Source organism: Hermetia illucens, chromosome 2, assembly GCF_905115235.1.
Source record: "Hermetia illucens chromosome 2, iHerIll2.2.curated.20191125, whole genome shotgun sequence".
In the NCBI taxonomy this organism is placed as follows: Eukaryota; Metazoa; Arthropoda; class Insecta; order Diptera; family Stratiomyidae; genus Hermetia; species Hermetia illucens.
Genome location: NC_051850.1, coordinates 13,914,366 through 13,929,370, shown reverse-complemented (window position 1 = coordinate 13,929,370; position 15,005 = coordinate 13,914,366). Strand labels below are relative to the sequence as shown.

Here is a 15,005-nt window from a genome sequence, read left to right as displayed (position 1 = left end):
ATCACAACGATGGTCAACACTGAAATAACTCCTTGATTAAATATAGAAGTATTTATACGTCATTATCCAACACCAACAGCGCCAACTGATGGTGGTTTGATACAGCAAAATCGCAACTAACTTCACTTGATTGCCAAATCGACCATTTCATGTGCCACAACCTAATAGTTGGCCCACAAACCACACAGTTTAAATGCATAAGTACATCTTAAAAATATCGGAAAAGTAGTTTTCCTTTTCGGATTAGAATACCTGAATTGTTGCAGACGCTTTTTTAGGAAAATCACTTGTTGAGAGTTACCAATCTGTTGCGTTTCGTTCAACATTTTTTAATTTAAATACATTTCTGTGCATGTAACATGCACAGTGAAACAAACGTCGTTCCTTAGCTGCATTTAAAATGTACATTATCAAACTAAAATTAATTATTTAGGTACAAATTTGTCCCAAATAAAAAAAAACGTAAAGAAAGGAAGAGCAAATACTCATTATTCCAAAAAATCTTGAAATATTCTGGTAGCTGATAGTTACTGCTTTGACATGCTTTATTAACTTTATGGTAGCTTTAATTTGGACTATTAACTCATTGCAAACTTAAGAGCCTTTTAAGTTGAACTTTTGAGTAGGTTTGCAGATCTAGCTGGTTCATTGTCCTGGACAAGGCGATGAGTAGGTGATAGAAACAGGAGAAACAATAACAACAAACATAGTTCCCCGAAATAGAGAACTTTTCGTAGTTTGTTTACACAGTGTTTCGCTTAAGTTAATTTTGCATACTAATTTATGTCTAACTGGCCAAAAATTATAATTCCACTCGAATAAAAATTGGGTCTGAGTAAAAGTTTGATTAGTAAACGAAGACTAGAGTAACGGCAGCAATAAAACGAATCTCGGAATAAAATCACATGCAGACAATGCATGTGGAGTTGATCTAATTGAACCGAATGTTAGGAAAGTGTACCTTGATTAGGAAAGATTATATAAATCTACACAAAGCAAAAGGATCAAAAACAAGAAAGTATTTTGTGGTACTTCTCAAAAAAGGTCCAATAAAAAACACATTTCAAAGATTTTACAATTTATGTGCTTCATTATTAACTTATTTGTAAATTTCATGTCTCCTTCTTAAGTTGTACAGACACTCGAACATTAAAACGAATCGATAAGATTAAATTAAATTAAGAACTCTATGAAATGAATTTAACAACAAAAAGGGTCTTAAAGTTAAAACAGCATGTATATTTATTTGTAAGCATGAAATAAAATGAATAATATAAGAAAACAAACATATTTGATTTTTGATTTAGAAAAGAAGAACAAGTTTTGTGTGGTGTGTTGCTGATTTGCCGCTTTCTCTTCTTGTAAGCAAACATACATAATTTGTCGTCAAGAAACAAATCAACCTCAACACTATCAAACACAGATTTTTTTGCAATTTTTCTCCTAAATTTTATGCTTTTTTGAGTTTTCTTTTCCCAATGAACAAATCTCCAGTGCCTCAATGTGCTTTTAACGTTTGGAATTGATCCATTAAACCAAACCATATTTTGGAAGCGAATCGAAAGGTTTGTGTTTCCCCCTCAAGTATTTTTACTAAATATTTGCTTTATGTACTCTCTTGCGTTTTTTTTCTTTATTTCATTTTGTGTCCTTGATTGTTGATGAACAATTTTATTAAATATTTTATATACTTTTTTTGCTTTTTGTATATGACGTTGGAACTGGTGGGATCCGAGAACAGTTTGAAACATTACAAAGAGGCTTATGTTGCTTTCCAGGATTAAGCAATAAAAAGCCAAATCAACCGTTGCTGTCTGATGAAGTGTCCGTTTTATCAACGAATAATAGTGATGCATTCCTTCAGGTAATCAGGTTATATTTCGCTTTCAGGTTATAAGAAGAGGAAGCTGGGTATTAGTCGTAATCTAAGCTGAATTCAGCTGCTATTATTTTTATCCAGTATACCATAGCTCCTCAGTTTCTGGTTATAAAATCAAGCCACTACTTTCTTGTAGCACCACAGACTAAATTAAGTCTAGACTGCTCGTGTGCCTTCGAGAGTATTTGCATAAACTTTTGTATGATCGTTTTTCTTTTAATCTTGGAATTTCGCATCTTTTTGAAAAATTTACTTGGTGGTTACTCCAAATGTACCCTTTTTAAGGTTTTGTGTAAGACAAAACCTTATTAAAATCGATTCACTGTCTGTCTGTCTTTTTCTTCTTCAGGCGGTGGAAATCTTCAAAAGAAACTGGTCTGGACACACTAGCGTGTGGGATTTTTACCCACTAAAACCACCCCCGACTCCCTCCCTGCCCCGCAGAACCACCATAAACTATTAAATCGAGGGGCGGAGTCAGCTCATTCTAGCTTAGTCACCTTTGTGCACGTGACCCCGCTTTTCTCCTCTCCTCTCCCTTTCGCAGTTTGGTTTGGATAGATGCGATCATGGAGTTGACTGCATCCCAATTTTCTTGACGTGCTACCATTTCCGGCACCAGATTTTCTGGTACCAGCACCTCTTCTAGAGCCTCCTCTAAATTCCTTCTTTCTTCCACAAATCTCCAACAGTGGAAGAATGCATGCTCTGGGTCCTCTGGGACCCCATCGCAATTTGGGCAGTCGGATAAGGTCTCCAATTTAAACCTGTGCAGGTTTTGGCGATATACTCCATGCCCCGTGAGAAACTGGGTGAGAAACGTGTCGTCTCTCCAACCACTTCTTGATGGCAGGAATGAGCATGTAAGTCCACCGGCCTTTTCCCGAGCGTTCCCACCGGTCTTGCCATCTATTTTTGGATCTCTCCCTCAGCGTTCTTCGTCTGTGATAAGGGAGAGATTGGCCACGCATTGTATATATTCGCCATCTCATCTGCCAAGATGTCAATTGGCATCATTCTAGAGATGACAAATGCTTCATCATCTGAGACAGTCCTGAAGGCAGAGCATACTCTCAGGGCTGTCCTCCTGTAGACTGAACTCAGTTTGCCAATGTTAACTGGTATCCGCAACGCCTCACTCCAAACTGGGGTTGCATAGAGCATGATTGACGTCACCACCCTGGCTTTAAGCAACCTAGAGGTATGCCGTGGCCCTCCCACGTTCGGCATCATCCTCGCTAGGGCCATACTAGCAGTGCATCCACTGCTGGCCCTGGCGATTTATCGCAAACATACTGTACGTGTTGCTTATAGCTGAGCTACCTGTCTATCACCATCCCCAAGTATTTGATGGTCGGCTTGGAAGTGATGATATGATTTCCCATTCTAATACAGGCGTAACTTCTCTTCCGGCGCTTAGTGATGAGGACCGTTTCTGTTTTTTCCTCCGCAAGTGTCAGACCAGAGCTCTCTAGCCAACTTTTAACAGCACTGATTGCCTAGCTGGAGTATAACTCAGCATCTTCGAGATGCTTTGCGACAACAACCAGCGCTATGTCGTCAGTCTGTCTGTCTGTCTGTCTGCCTGTCATACGCACTTTTCTCCAAAACGCCTAAGCCGATCCAAACGAAATTTGGTGGATAGATGGGAACTATGAAATACCACGCATACAACGAGTAACATAAATTTAGGTGGAGCTTAAAGGGGGGCTCCTCATACATGGAAAGGGGAGATTTAAAAATAATTTTCACCGGATATAGTCGTGTAGGGTATCACTTTCCGAAACTGATACTACTTTTGGCGTAGTATACCGTCTTCCTTGTCTCCAGTCAAAATTCACTGTTATCCTTCTCAATCAATCGTTTTCCCGATCGCTATGGCTGGCAATTGAATGTAGGGTAATTTGTTGAAAAGTGCTGATGACATGCGAAAATCATCTTCGCTATAAACCTGTCATCATCATCATCATCAACGGCGTAACAACCGGTATCCGGTCTTTAGGCCTGCCTTAATAAGGAACTCCAGACATCCCGGTTTTGCGCCGAGGTCCACCAATTCGATATCCCTAAAAGCTGTCTGGCGTCCTGGCCCACGCCATCGCTCCATCTTAGGCAGGGTCTGCCTCGTCTTCTTTTTCTACCATAGATATTGCCCTTATAGACTCTCCGGGTGGGGTCATCTTCATCCATACGGATTAAGTGACCCGCCCACCGTAACCTATTGAGCCGGATTTTATCCACAACCGGTCATGGTATCGCTCATAGATTTCGTCATTGTGTAGGCTACGGAATCGTCCATCCTCATGTAGGAGGCCAAAAATTCTTCGGAGGATTCTTCTCTCGAACGCGGCCAAGAGTTCGCAATTTTTCTTGCTAAGAACCCAAGTTTCCGAGGAATACATGAGGACTGGCAAGATCATAGTCTTGTACAGTAAGAGCTTTGACCCTATGGTGAGACGTTTCCAGCGGAACAGTCCTTGTAAGCTGAAATAGGCTCTGTTGGTTGACAACAACCGTGCGCGGATTTCATCATCGTAGTTGTTATCGGTTGTGATTTTCGACCCTAGATAGGAGAAATTGTCAACGGTCTCAAAGTTGTATTCTCCTATCCTTATTCTTCTTCGTGTTTGTGTTTGACCAGTTTGATGTTGTTGGTTGATTTGTCTTCGGTGCTGACGTTGCCACAATATATTTTGTCTTGCCTTCATTGATGTACAGCCCAAGATCTCGCGCCGCCTGCTCGATCTGGATGAAGGCAGTTTGTACATCTCGGGTGGTTCTTCCCATGATGTCGATATCGTCAGCATAGGCCAGTAGTTGGGTGGACTTGAAGAGGATCGTACCTCTTGCATTTACCTCAGCATCACGGATCACTTTCTCGAGGGCCAGGTTAAAGAGGACGCATGATAGCGCATCCCCTTGTCGTAGACCGTTGTTGATGTCGAATGGTGTTGAGAGTGATCCTGCTGCTTTTATCTGGCCTCGCACATTGGTCAGGGTCAACCTAGTCAGTCTTATTAATTTCGTCGGGATATCGAATTCTCTCATGGCCGTGTACAGTTTTACCCTGGCTATGCTATCATAGGCGGCTTTAAAGTCGATGAACAGATGGTGCAACTGTTGTCCATATTCCAACAGTTTTTCCATCGCCTGCCGCAGAGAGAAAATCTGATCTGTTGCTGATTTGCCTGGAGTGAAGCCTCTTTGGTATGGGCCAATGATGTTCTGGGCGTATGGGGCTATCCGGCCTAGCAAGATAGTGGAGAATATCTTATAGATGGTACTCAGCAACGTGATACCTCTATAATTGCTGCACTGTGTGATATCTCCCTTTTTATGTATGAGACAGATTATGCCTCGTTGCCAATCGTCAGGCATTGATTCGCTGTCCCATACCTTGAGCACAAGTTGATGAACCACTAGGTGTAACTGGTCGCCTCCATATTTAACCAATTCGGCTGTGATTCCATCGGCTCCTGGCGACTTATGATTTTTTAGCCGATGAATTGCACGGACTGTTTCTCCTAAACTTGGTGGTGGCAGTATTTGTCCGTCGTCTTCAGTTGGCGGGACCTCCAACTCGCCGATGTTCTGGTTGTTCAGTAGCTCATCAAAGTACTCAACCCATGGCTCTAATATGCCCATTCTGTCGGAAATCAGATTTCCCTCTTTGTCTCGGCAGGATGAGCATCGAGGTGTATAAGGCTTCATCCTGCTGACTTGTTGGTAAAATTTGCGCGCCTGGTGCGGTTGCTCCCTGTACTTTTCGAGTTCACAGACTTGTTGGTTCTCCCAGGCTTCCTTTTTCCGTCTGTGAAGTCGCTTCTCCGCTCGACGGAGTTCGTGATAAGTCTCTGCGCGTGCCCGCGTTCTTTGAGAATGCAACATTGCTCGGTATGCGGCATTCTTCCGTTCCGTTGCTAGCTTACATTCACCGTCAAACCAGCCGTTCCGACTTTTTTTGCGGCTGGGGCCAAGTATGTTTGTGGCTGTATCAATGATAACGTTCTTCAAGTTGTTGTGAAGATCATTTGTTGATGCTTCATCTCCAGGATCTTTGTTGACTGCGGTTATTGCGGCATCCACTTCGCTCTTATAGGTGTCGCGGAATGCTGTGTTGTGGTTGACTTCAGTATTCACTCTCACCTGATTGTCAGAGGGGATTGTAGATGGTGTCGTAATTCGAACTCGGAGCACTACGCCAACGAGATAGTGGTCCAAGTCTACATTGACCCCCCTATATGTTCTGACATTCGTCAAGACTGAAAGGTGACGGCGTTCCATCAGCACAGGGTCAATTTGGTTGAAAATGGTCCGGTCTGGAGAGGCCCACGTAAGTTTGTTTCCCCGCAAACCAGATACATCCAACAACCATTTCGTGCGATACTGCTAACTGAATAATCCGCAATCCGTTATCATTGGTATCCCTATGTAAACTATGGGAGCCGACGTATCACCTGAATACGGGCTCCGTTTCTACTTGACTGTTGAAATTTGATATCAAAATCATACTTGGAACAGGCTTCGAGGGTCCTCTCAACTACCTCGTAGACGGTACCCTTCTCCGACTCTGCAGTCTCCTCTGTATGGGCGTGAACATTAATGAGGCTTATATTTCTAAACTTGCCTCGCAAGGGCAGAGTGCATAGCCGTTCGCTTATGTTTTCAAAGCCGATAACAGCAGTTTTAATTTTTAGGCTGACTAAGAAAACTACTCCGAGTACATGGTTTACTGGATGGCCACTATAATATACGGTGTAGTGGCTCTTCTCCAAAAAACCGGTTCCTGTCCAGCGCATCTCTTGCAACGCTGTTACATCAGCCTTATATCGGGACAAGGTATCGGCTAACTGTTCAGCAGCATTCGGTCTGTACACGTTCCATGAGAAAATGGGCAAATCGTTATTCTGTTGTCGTTACCGGGTTCGCCATTGTATTATCCGTCCAGTCCGAGGCTTCTGTTGTGGCTTCGTAACAAGTTGTTTTCCGCGTAGGGTTGTCAGCCCTCCCCAACCCCCAACCTGGAGGACCAGTTGGTACAATTTGTCCCGTTTTTAAGCGCGGGAGACTCGCCTTCATCCTTCTCCATCTGCAGCTTTTCGTTAAGAAAGAGGTTCCAGCGGTCACAGCAATTTGCAAACTCTCGAACCTCGAAGTGAGTCCAAAATAAAGATCGGAAGATTTAAGCAAGTATGCCATTAAAGCCAGCTCCTACTCCTTGGAGTGGGTGAAGTGGAATTTGTATCTTCTTCCGTCGGACTCTTTTGCAGCATTGAACACTGACCATCCCTCTTTCTGAACTGCGTGAAAAGTCCCGCCAAGTTTTTTTCACGATCTATGGGGTCCTTTAAATATCAAAAAAAAAAAAACATCCAAAGCTAACATATTTTTCCCATTTTCCAAAACTCAAATGCACAAATAACCCCAAATACGACTTTTGTCATAAAAAACACTGTATACGTCATACGGAGTAAAACAAACGAGGAAAGTTTTATAATCAAATAAAATCCAACAATCTTCATAAAATCTACTCGCAAAAAAACGAACTTTGATGTCAAAAAAAAAACGAGGAAAAAACCTTTTCACTCCAAAATTACACTTCCCCCATACAAAAAAATAAAAACAAAAAAACATTCAAAACCTACATATTCCCACTCATCCCTTCTCTTTCTTCAGCCTTTGCCTCGTTCACAAGTGGGGTCGATTCGTCGTGATTGTTTCGCCATTTGACTCAATCGAATGCCTGATCTGGGTGCAATCTCGATGCTTTCAAATCCCCATTCAGCGTATCAAGCCATCCAACGGTGTTTCGGCCTGCCTTTCGGTCGTTTACCATCGACTTCGATGTTCAGACCAATCTTGCCAAGTGAATTTTCGGCAGCGAGAAGACACCTCTCTTGCAATTTTTCCACGATCGATGCAACCTCATAACTATCGCGGATATCCTCGTTTTGGATGTGTTCAAAACGTGTTACGCCACTAGTCCAACGCAGCATCTCCGCCTCCATAATCGCAAGACGCTGTTCATTGTCTTTTATAGTCGGCCAACACTCAGAACCATAGAGAGCGACAGGACGAAGACATTGCGGTAAATTTTAGATTTGAGACATTCGTTGATACGTCGATCACAAAGAATACTAGTTGTGGAACGCCACTTCATCCAGGTTGCGTTAATGCGTGAAGCAATTTCATTACGCAGTTCTCCATTGGCTGATAGCGTTGATACGAGATATTTGAATTGCTCAGTTCTGGGTAGATCACTGCCGCTGACAGTGATTGTGCCTGTTTCATGGGGATCGGTCGTAAAAAATTCAGTTTTGTTTAGATTCAATCTAAGACCGTGGTGCGTGAGGCGATCATTCAATTTTTGGATAAGTTGCTCGAGATCATTTTTGCTATTAGATGCTAGGAAAGCATCCTTTGCATAAAGCAGTGTGTAGGGCGTTGGACGTCGCATGTCTCGTGTGACGGTGTCCATAACAAGAACAAAGAGGAGTGGTGTGAGGGCGCTTTTTTGATGAACACCGACACGAAGCGGTTTTGATACACCCGCCATACTTCATCCTCGCTTATGAAGTCAGGAACATGGGATGCTAACCACTGCTGAATTATCTTGCCTTTGTGAGCGGGGGCCGAGGCCTGCTAGAAGCACCACAGCTTTCTAGTGAAAAGAGATTCGCTCAATGGTTCGACTACATCCTCTAAGATCTTTTTGTACACGCTCGCATTGGTTTTGACGCCGGCGTCGCAGAGATGAATACCAGTTACTCCGTGATATGAGACGCACCAGCATACCATGACAGAAGTCGGATCGTGACGACGTTGGACTCGCGGAGCATTTTCTTTGGCTTCATAACAACTGTGAGCATATACTCGATCATCTTGTCGGATGAATTTTTCCTCGATGGTAAAAATTTTTTCATCAGAAAATAGACTTTTGCGATATTCTTTACCGGGAAATCGTTGCAGGCGTTAATATATGGTTAACGCACCGCCGGTACGCACTTCGAGTTGAAAAGCCCTTTTTCGCCGACATTCGTTTCTGCTTACGAAGTGAATTGCGACAAACACGCTCACCCACAGCATGCACGCCATTCGGTCGACGTACGGAGCGCGGGCGCCTATCCCGCGGCCTGTCAATCACATTAGCTGTTTCGCGGTATCGAGTTAATGTTCTAAAAACGAATCGTTCGTTTACTGGCAGTTTTTTTTAACAAACTACGAATCTTTTTTGGCGTATTCCCACATGGGTGCAACGCAATAATCGCAATCGTATTACGAGAAACTGGGTCAGTCGATTTTCATTTTTCCTTGAGGCCAGCAAATTCTCCGCCAGGGAACAAGGGAACAGGTGATAATCACTTGGTGTCAGGTTCGGACAATAAGTTGTGTCCATAAGAAGCAAGAGTTTTAAGTCGCATTTATTATCATCATCATCAACGGCGCATGACCGATATCCGGTCTTGGCCTCCCTTAGTAAGGAATTCCAGACACCCCGGTTTTGCGCCGAGGTCCACCAATTCGATATCTCTAAAAGCTGTCTGGCGTCCTGACCTACGCCATCGTTCCATCTCAGGCAAGGTCTGCCACGTCTTCTCTTTCTACCATAGATGTTGCTATTATAGACTTTTCGGCCTGGATCATCCTCATCCATACGGATTAAGTGTCCCGCCCACCGTAACCTATTGAGCCGGATTTTATCTACAATCTGACGGCCATGGTATCGTTCATAGATTTTGTCGTTATGTAGGCTACGGCATCGACCACCTCATGTAGGGGACCAAAAAGTCTTCGGAGGATTTTTCTTTCGAACGCGACCAAGTGTTCGCAATTTTTCTTGCTAAGAACCCAAGACCTCGAGAGGGGTCTGGCAAGATTATTGTCTCTTGTTGGTTGGTTCGTTTTTGGTGCTGACGTTGCCACCATCTATTTTGTCTTGCCTTCATTGACGTGCAAAACAAGATTTCGCGCCGCCTGCTCCATCTCTGGATGAAGGCAGTTTCTACGTTTCGGGTCGTTCTTCCCATGATGTCGATATCGTCAGCATAGGCCAACAGTTGAATGGACTTCAAGAGGATCGTATCCCTCGCATTTACGTCAGCATCATGGATCACTTTTTCCAGGACCAGGTTAAAGAGGATGCACGATAGGGCATCCCCTTGTCTTAGACCGTTGTTGATGTTGAATGGTCTCGAGAGTGATCCTGCTGGTTTTTTCTGGCCTCGCATTAATGTTCCCCGGCGCACTGTTATCTGTTTCCGATCAGTTAGATAGTGATTCTACTGTCGAACAAAAGCCGGGACCCGTAAGTTAACCATGTTAACAAGATCCAAACGTGCAACGCAAACGAATGCAGGCTACTCTCAAATAAGCGCCTCTCTCGAGGTTGATGTCTGTGCTTTTCTTTTTGTGCCCACCCAGGAGAAAACTCCTAACCCCTCGAAAGAGGGACGAAGGCGGCTACGGTTTCGGTGCAAAAGTAATTCATCAGACACTGCCCGGGGAGGACAGTGGTTTGCAGGTATTATACGCTCCCTTTTATAATTGGCAAAACATGACAAGGGAGCGTATAAGACCTGCGAGTCGCTAATGAATGTTTTATTTGCCATGGGCGAATCCAAACTAAAAGGTTTGCCCCGTCCAGCGTTTCCCCCACCTCCCTATAAAAGTTCCGCCTCCTTACAACCGCTTTCCTAAGATCTTGCCACACCTATTGGTATAACAACGCATATGTGACCACCGGAAGACAAGACAAGAAAGCAAGATTAAGAAATTTCTCCCTACCACGTTATCTTTGGGAAAAGTATAGCCAACCATGGATTAGAAGTTCGTTAAAGCAAAAGGTTGGAACGGTTTAAAATTAATTGGGGGACATGGACGATCGTAATCTGAGTTTCGTTCACAGGAAAGACCTCAAGGTCTTAATCGCTATCTCCATCTTCAGCGGTTCAATCCCATAAGTCATTACAAATATTATTAATTTTGTTTGAGCAGATATCAAGATGTGAACTATTTTGAGTCCTAGACATCATCATTTATCGTGGTGATTTTCGCTTTTTTTGGTTGGGTAGTTTCTTAGAATGGACCGTTGAAATAACTGACCCCTCTAAAACAAATTTTGGCAAAGGTTGTGCATGTTTTCGAGAGTAAAACATTACGTAGAATATTGAACCTTATAGGAATGATTTAGATTCGGTTACAGGGATATAACGATGAGTTCTATATACTTTAGAATGACCCATCAATATTATCTGTTACAAAGTCTGAGTCTAAGCGTAAAGGAAACGCTCAATATCTAATCAAGGAGACTACACACAGGAGGCTCGTCTCCGTCTATTTGAAATTGAATGGTGGAAATGAGTCATTGCACATGTTCGAACTTCTACGAATACGGATAGGGAAAGAGTCACAACAAAACCATTTAGGTGAAATACGGATACACGAATCCATGAACTATAATAGCCACTGGCCAGTTAACTACTTCATCCCTACCCCACGAATATGTAAATGCATTCTGTGGCGCCTAGACACTTGATTTACTTCTCCCATGTTTAGCCTTCTAGGATACTCTCCAGATCACCTGAGTAGTCACCTGCTTCGGAATTCAAAGCTTCCCAGCCTGTTGTTCTTACAGATCACCTGCTGAGGCATAATTAGTTGGCTTATATATCCATCCATCATATACGGGTTGATCAGGGAGTTGGGTGGAGCTCCCACGATCAATTGCAAATAGTCCACAGATCGAAATTACCGTTTGTGGTGTTCTTACTTCTGCTGATCAATACATGTGATCCCGGTCTCTTCAACGAAATCTGGAAAAAAATGTTGTGAGCCTTGTACGATGACAAACTAGAATCCCTCAAGTTTCAATAACTTTGACAGTGTCCTCTACATATGCACGCTCGAAATGTGTGCACTGCCTCCACCGTTGCCAAACATTCCTGCTCAGCGGATAGGATATACACAATCGGAACTTCATCTTTCGTCCTTGCTTTTTACATTAGTGTCGCTCCTATGCTAGATTGACTTGCGTCACAATAGGTGGTGAAACGTTTCGTAAAAGTCGAAACTGAACAAGGCTGGAGCCGGTGCAAGCAGCGAAGGGTAATTTGGCAAAAATCGTTGATACCACCCACATATTCCAAGGAACTGCCGTAGTTGTTTGACAGTTTTCGGACATGGAAAATCCAATATATCGCATAGGCTGCCAGGATCGGTACAAAGCGTTCCATTACCGGCGATTTGACCCAAGGGTTGAACTTCCGTCATAACAAGTTTGCCAGCAGGTCTCATAGCAAAAGTTACTTCGCTTAAGAGTAGCACGTGCTGGTCGAAGGCCTCCGTGGCCAATGTGCAGCAAGTCATTTAAGAATTTGGAAGACTTTCTCAATCAGCCGCTGCATTGCAGAGGCCAAACGGGATGGTAGCAAGCTGATAGAGTGGTCGCCCTGGAGTTGTGAAGGTTGTCTTATTTTTGGATGCCTCATCCAGTAGAATTTGCTAGGACGCATCCTTTAGATCTAGGTTCGGTTGAAAATTTCCTCCATTAGGGATAAAGAAGAGGCGTCTTTGATGGTGACACTTACGTGCATCGAGCCAAAGAGGCAATTTATCAGACTCCACCACAAGGGTGGGGGGCTTCTCGGTGAAAGAAGAGATTGTAAAATGATTCTGTTTGATTGCTTTACTATACCTGACACCGATGAAATTTGTCGTGAGTCTTTTATATCGTAAGCATCGAGCCTTGTTCGCTGGTGTTGCATCAGCTGGTGTTGGTCTACCGTTCTCGACATTTTCGATTGAATAAACCGAAGATGCAAAGATGAGGGTATAGAAGGAACTTTCCCAAAAAATGCCATAGGAGAACATCCTTTGCTAACAAACTTTCAGCGGAAACAACTCAGATGGTCTTAAAAATAAAATTTTGTGTCAGTACCGTCAAAATATAAATATATGTGTATAAATACACTGTTCACGCTTTTTGGGTAACAAATATCACTTTTAACTAGCATTTGCGTATATGAATCTTGTTTAAATATTTTTTGTTAACTTCCAAAGAAACTCGCTCATTTGGATCAACGTGAAAGAGAACGCCAAGAGCAGGAAGCCCAAGTAAATAAGAGCAAAGCGGAAGAAATTGTTTTATTAGAAAAGCAAGGACGCTGCTCACAGAAAACAAGAAGCAACGCATCCGGGAATCTGGCTCAAGTTACTCAGACAGTCGGACAAAATATGACAGATATAAGTAATATCGGGAACACATCACCCACACCACAGGTATTTCAAACTTCCTGAAAAAAGTGATAATTTGACCTTCATTTCGTTGTCTTTCTAGAATATTAATCCACTGGCATTACCCCCACGAAAAGAGAGAGGAAACTCCCTTCCACCTAGTGCATTACCGCGACCACCGAGAAGTTTGAAGCCGCCAAGGAAGATTGACTACGACAGACTCAGTGACTCAGAATTGAAGAAACGCTCAGAAACACCACCGAAGATATCACCTCAGCGTTTGTATGAAATGAAGACTTCCAGTCTAAAAAGAGACCAGTATCCTCCACATGACTATTCAACCGGGAATACATTCATAAAGGAAACTCTTTCTTACCCGAAAAACGATATGCCATTCAAGCGCAAGGATTACGGCGCCATGGGAACAACAGAACCAACGAAATTCGGTTTCAAAAATTCTCCTGATTTTTCACGACCAGAGTATACATCAACCAAAAAGTATCAACGTCTTGAAGATAGTCCCAAATCTATAAAAATCTCATCTGAGTCCGGAACCCTAAAGCGCTCACTTTTACCTAGTTCGGCGCGCAAAGTCAATGTACTAGGACCTAGTAACAGTAACAATTTGAAAATACCACGTGATTCCTTCAATTCGCATTCATCAGCACATTCAAACTCAAATTCAAGGAGTAGTCCTATGCATACCAAGACTGATTCGAATTCATCGCATATGACGCTGCGCCTCCACTCCAAGACGCCTCCAAAGTATATGCAGTTTGGTAACCCCCCTACCACTTGTGTAACTCCGGCTGATGGATGCATGCCAAGTCAGAATCAACACCAGTCGCGGCTGCAACCCCCACAGGTTAAGAGTTCGCTACCGATACCCACGTCGTCAGCTTCACTGCCACCTAAACCTGTTGATAACAAGAATGTTCGACGTGGTCCTAGCATTTCTAGAAATGGCGAGAATCGCTACCGTATACAGTTTTAGTTAAGGTTCGATCGATATATGCATATTTTGAATCCTTAATCTGAAGGATCACCTTAAATTAATTAAGACAGTATCAGTTGTATGGTTAGCATAGTGTATACGTTATAGTTTATACCCTCGCTGTTTCACCTAAAGACCGTGTTCTACTATTTTCCATATTGTTAATCCAACTCTCTTGCATTTCTATAAAAATATGAAAAAGAATAAATGAATGAATTGTTGTGATGACTAAGTATGTTTTCTTATGGATCTGGAGATGATCCGAGAATATCAACCTGAACCAATGGAGGCAATTGAAGTCTAATGTTGCAGACCGAGGCATCGCTCATCTACTTGGATATTCAAGCCAACCTTAGCTAGGGAGTTATCATCATCCTCTACAAGTTCTAGGGCTCTGTGCATTGATGCAGATAGGAAGAGTAAAATGCTCTGCCAGACTGAGAGGCTTGACTCATTTAGTGAGCCAGCAAATGGCACCAGCGTAGTCGAAGTGTTTGAGGAAGGATGATGTGGTCCATTGAAGACCTCAAGGTTCTCCTGAGAGAAAAGAGTCGGTGACAGAATGGAACTCTGGCTTACTCCGTTTTGGACTTTTTAAAAAATTTTACCTTGATCCATCACGTGACATTTTTTAAATTCATATATCATTTTGATAAGCTTCCCCGGAATATTTCCCCTCTCGCTACGCAGAGCGCCCTAGGAACACTTCCTATTGACGTTATCGAGCGCTTTCTGTAATCGATGAAGAGTAACATGCTCCACAAAGAAGTGCGGGGCGTAGTCTGTACGGGAGGATTCATAGCGGAAACCAACCTTATCACTGTCAATCAATACCTGGATAATTTTAGCTATTACCTTTGCGATCGCTTGGACTACGTCGAGATCTCGAATTTCCAAGAT

At 43.0% G+C, this 15,005-nt stretch overlaps 1 protein-coding gene across 3 annotated transcripts in view; it reads left to right on the top strand.

Annotated features, from left to right (window-relative positions):
• The window catches only part of LOC119648143 (serine/threonine-protein kinase pakD-like), a 52,952-nt gene extending 38,655 nt beyond the window's left edge, over positions 1 to 14,297 (top strand). For 2 of the 3 annotated variants that reach the window (XM_038049690.1, XM_038049691.1), the window contains exons 10-12: positions 1,742 to 1,864; positions 12,938 to 13,156; positions 13,215 to 14,297. In XM_038049690.1, coding sequence (XP_037905618.1) covers positions 1,742 to 1,864; positions 12,938 to 13,156; positions 13,215 to 14,105 — 1,233 coding nt within the window. In that variant the 3' untranslated portion in view covers positions 14,106 to 14,297. The remainder of the gene's footprint in view (positions 1 to 1,741; positions 1,865 to 12,937; positions 13,157 to 13,214) is intronic. The other variant, XM_038049692.1, reaches the window with a different exon arrangement.
• Positions 14,298 to 15,005: the final 708 nt, after the last annotated feature.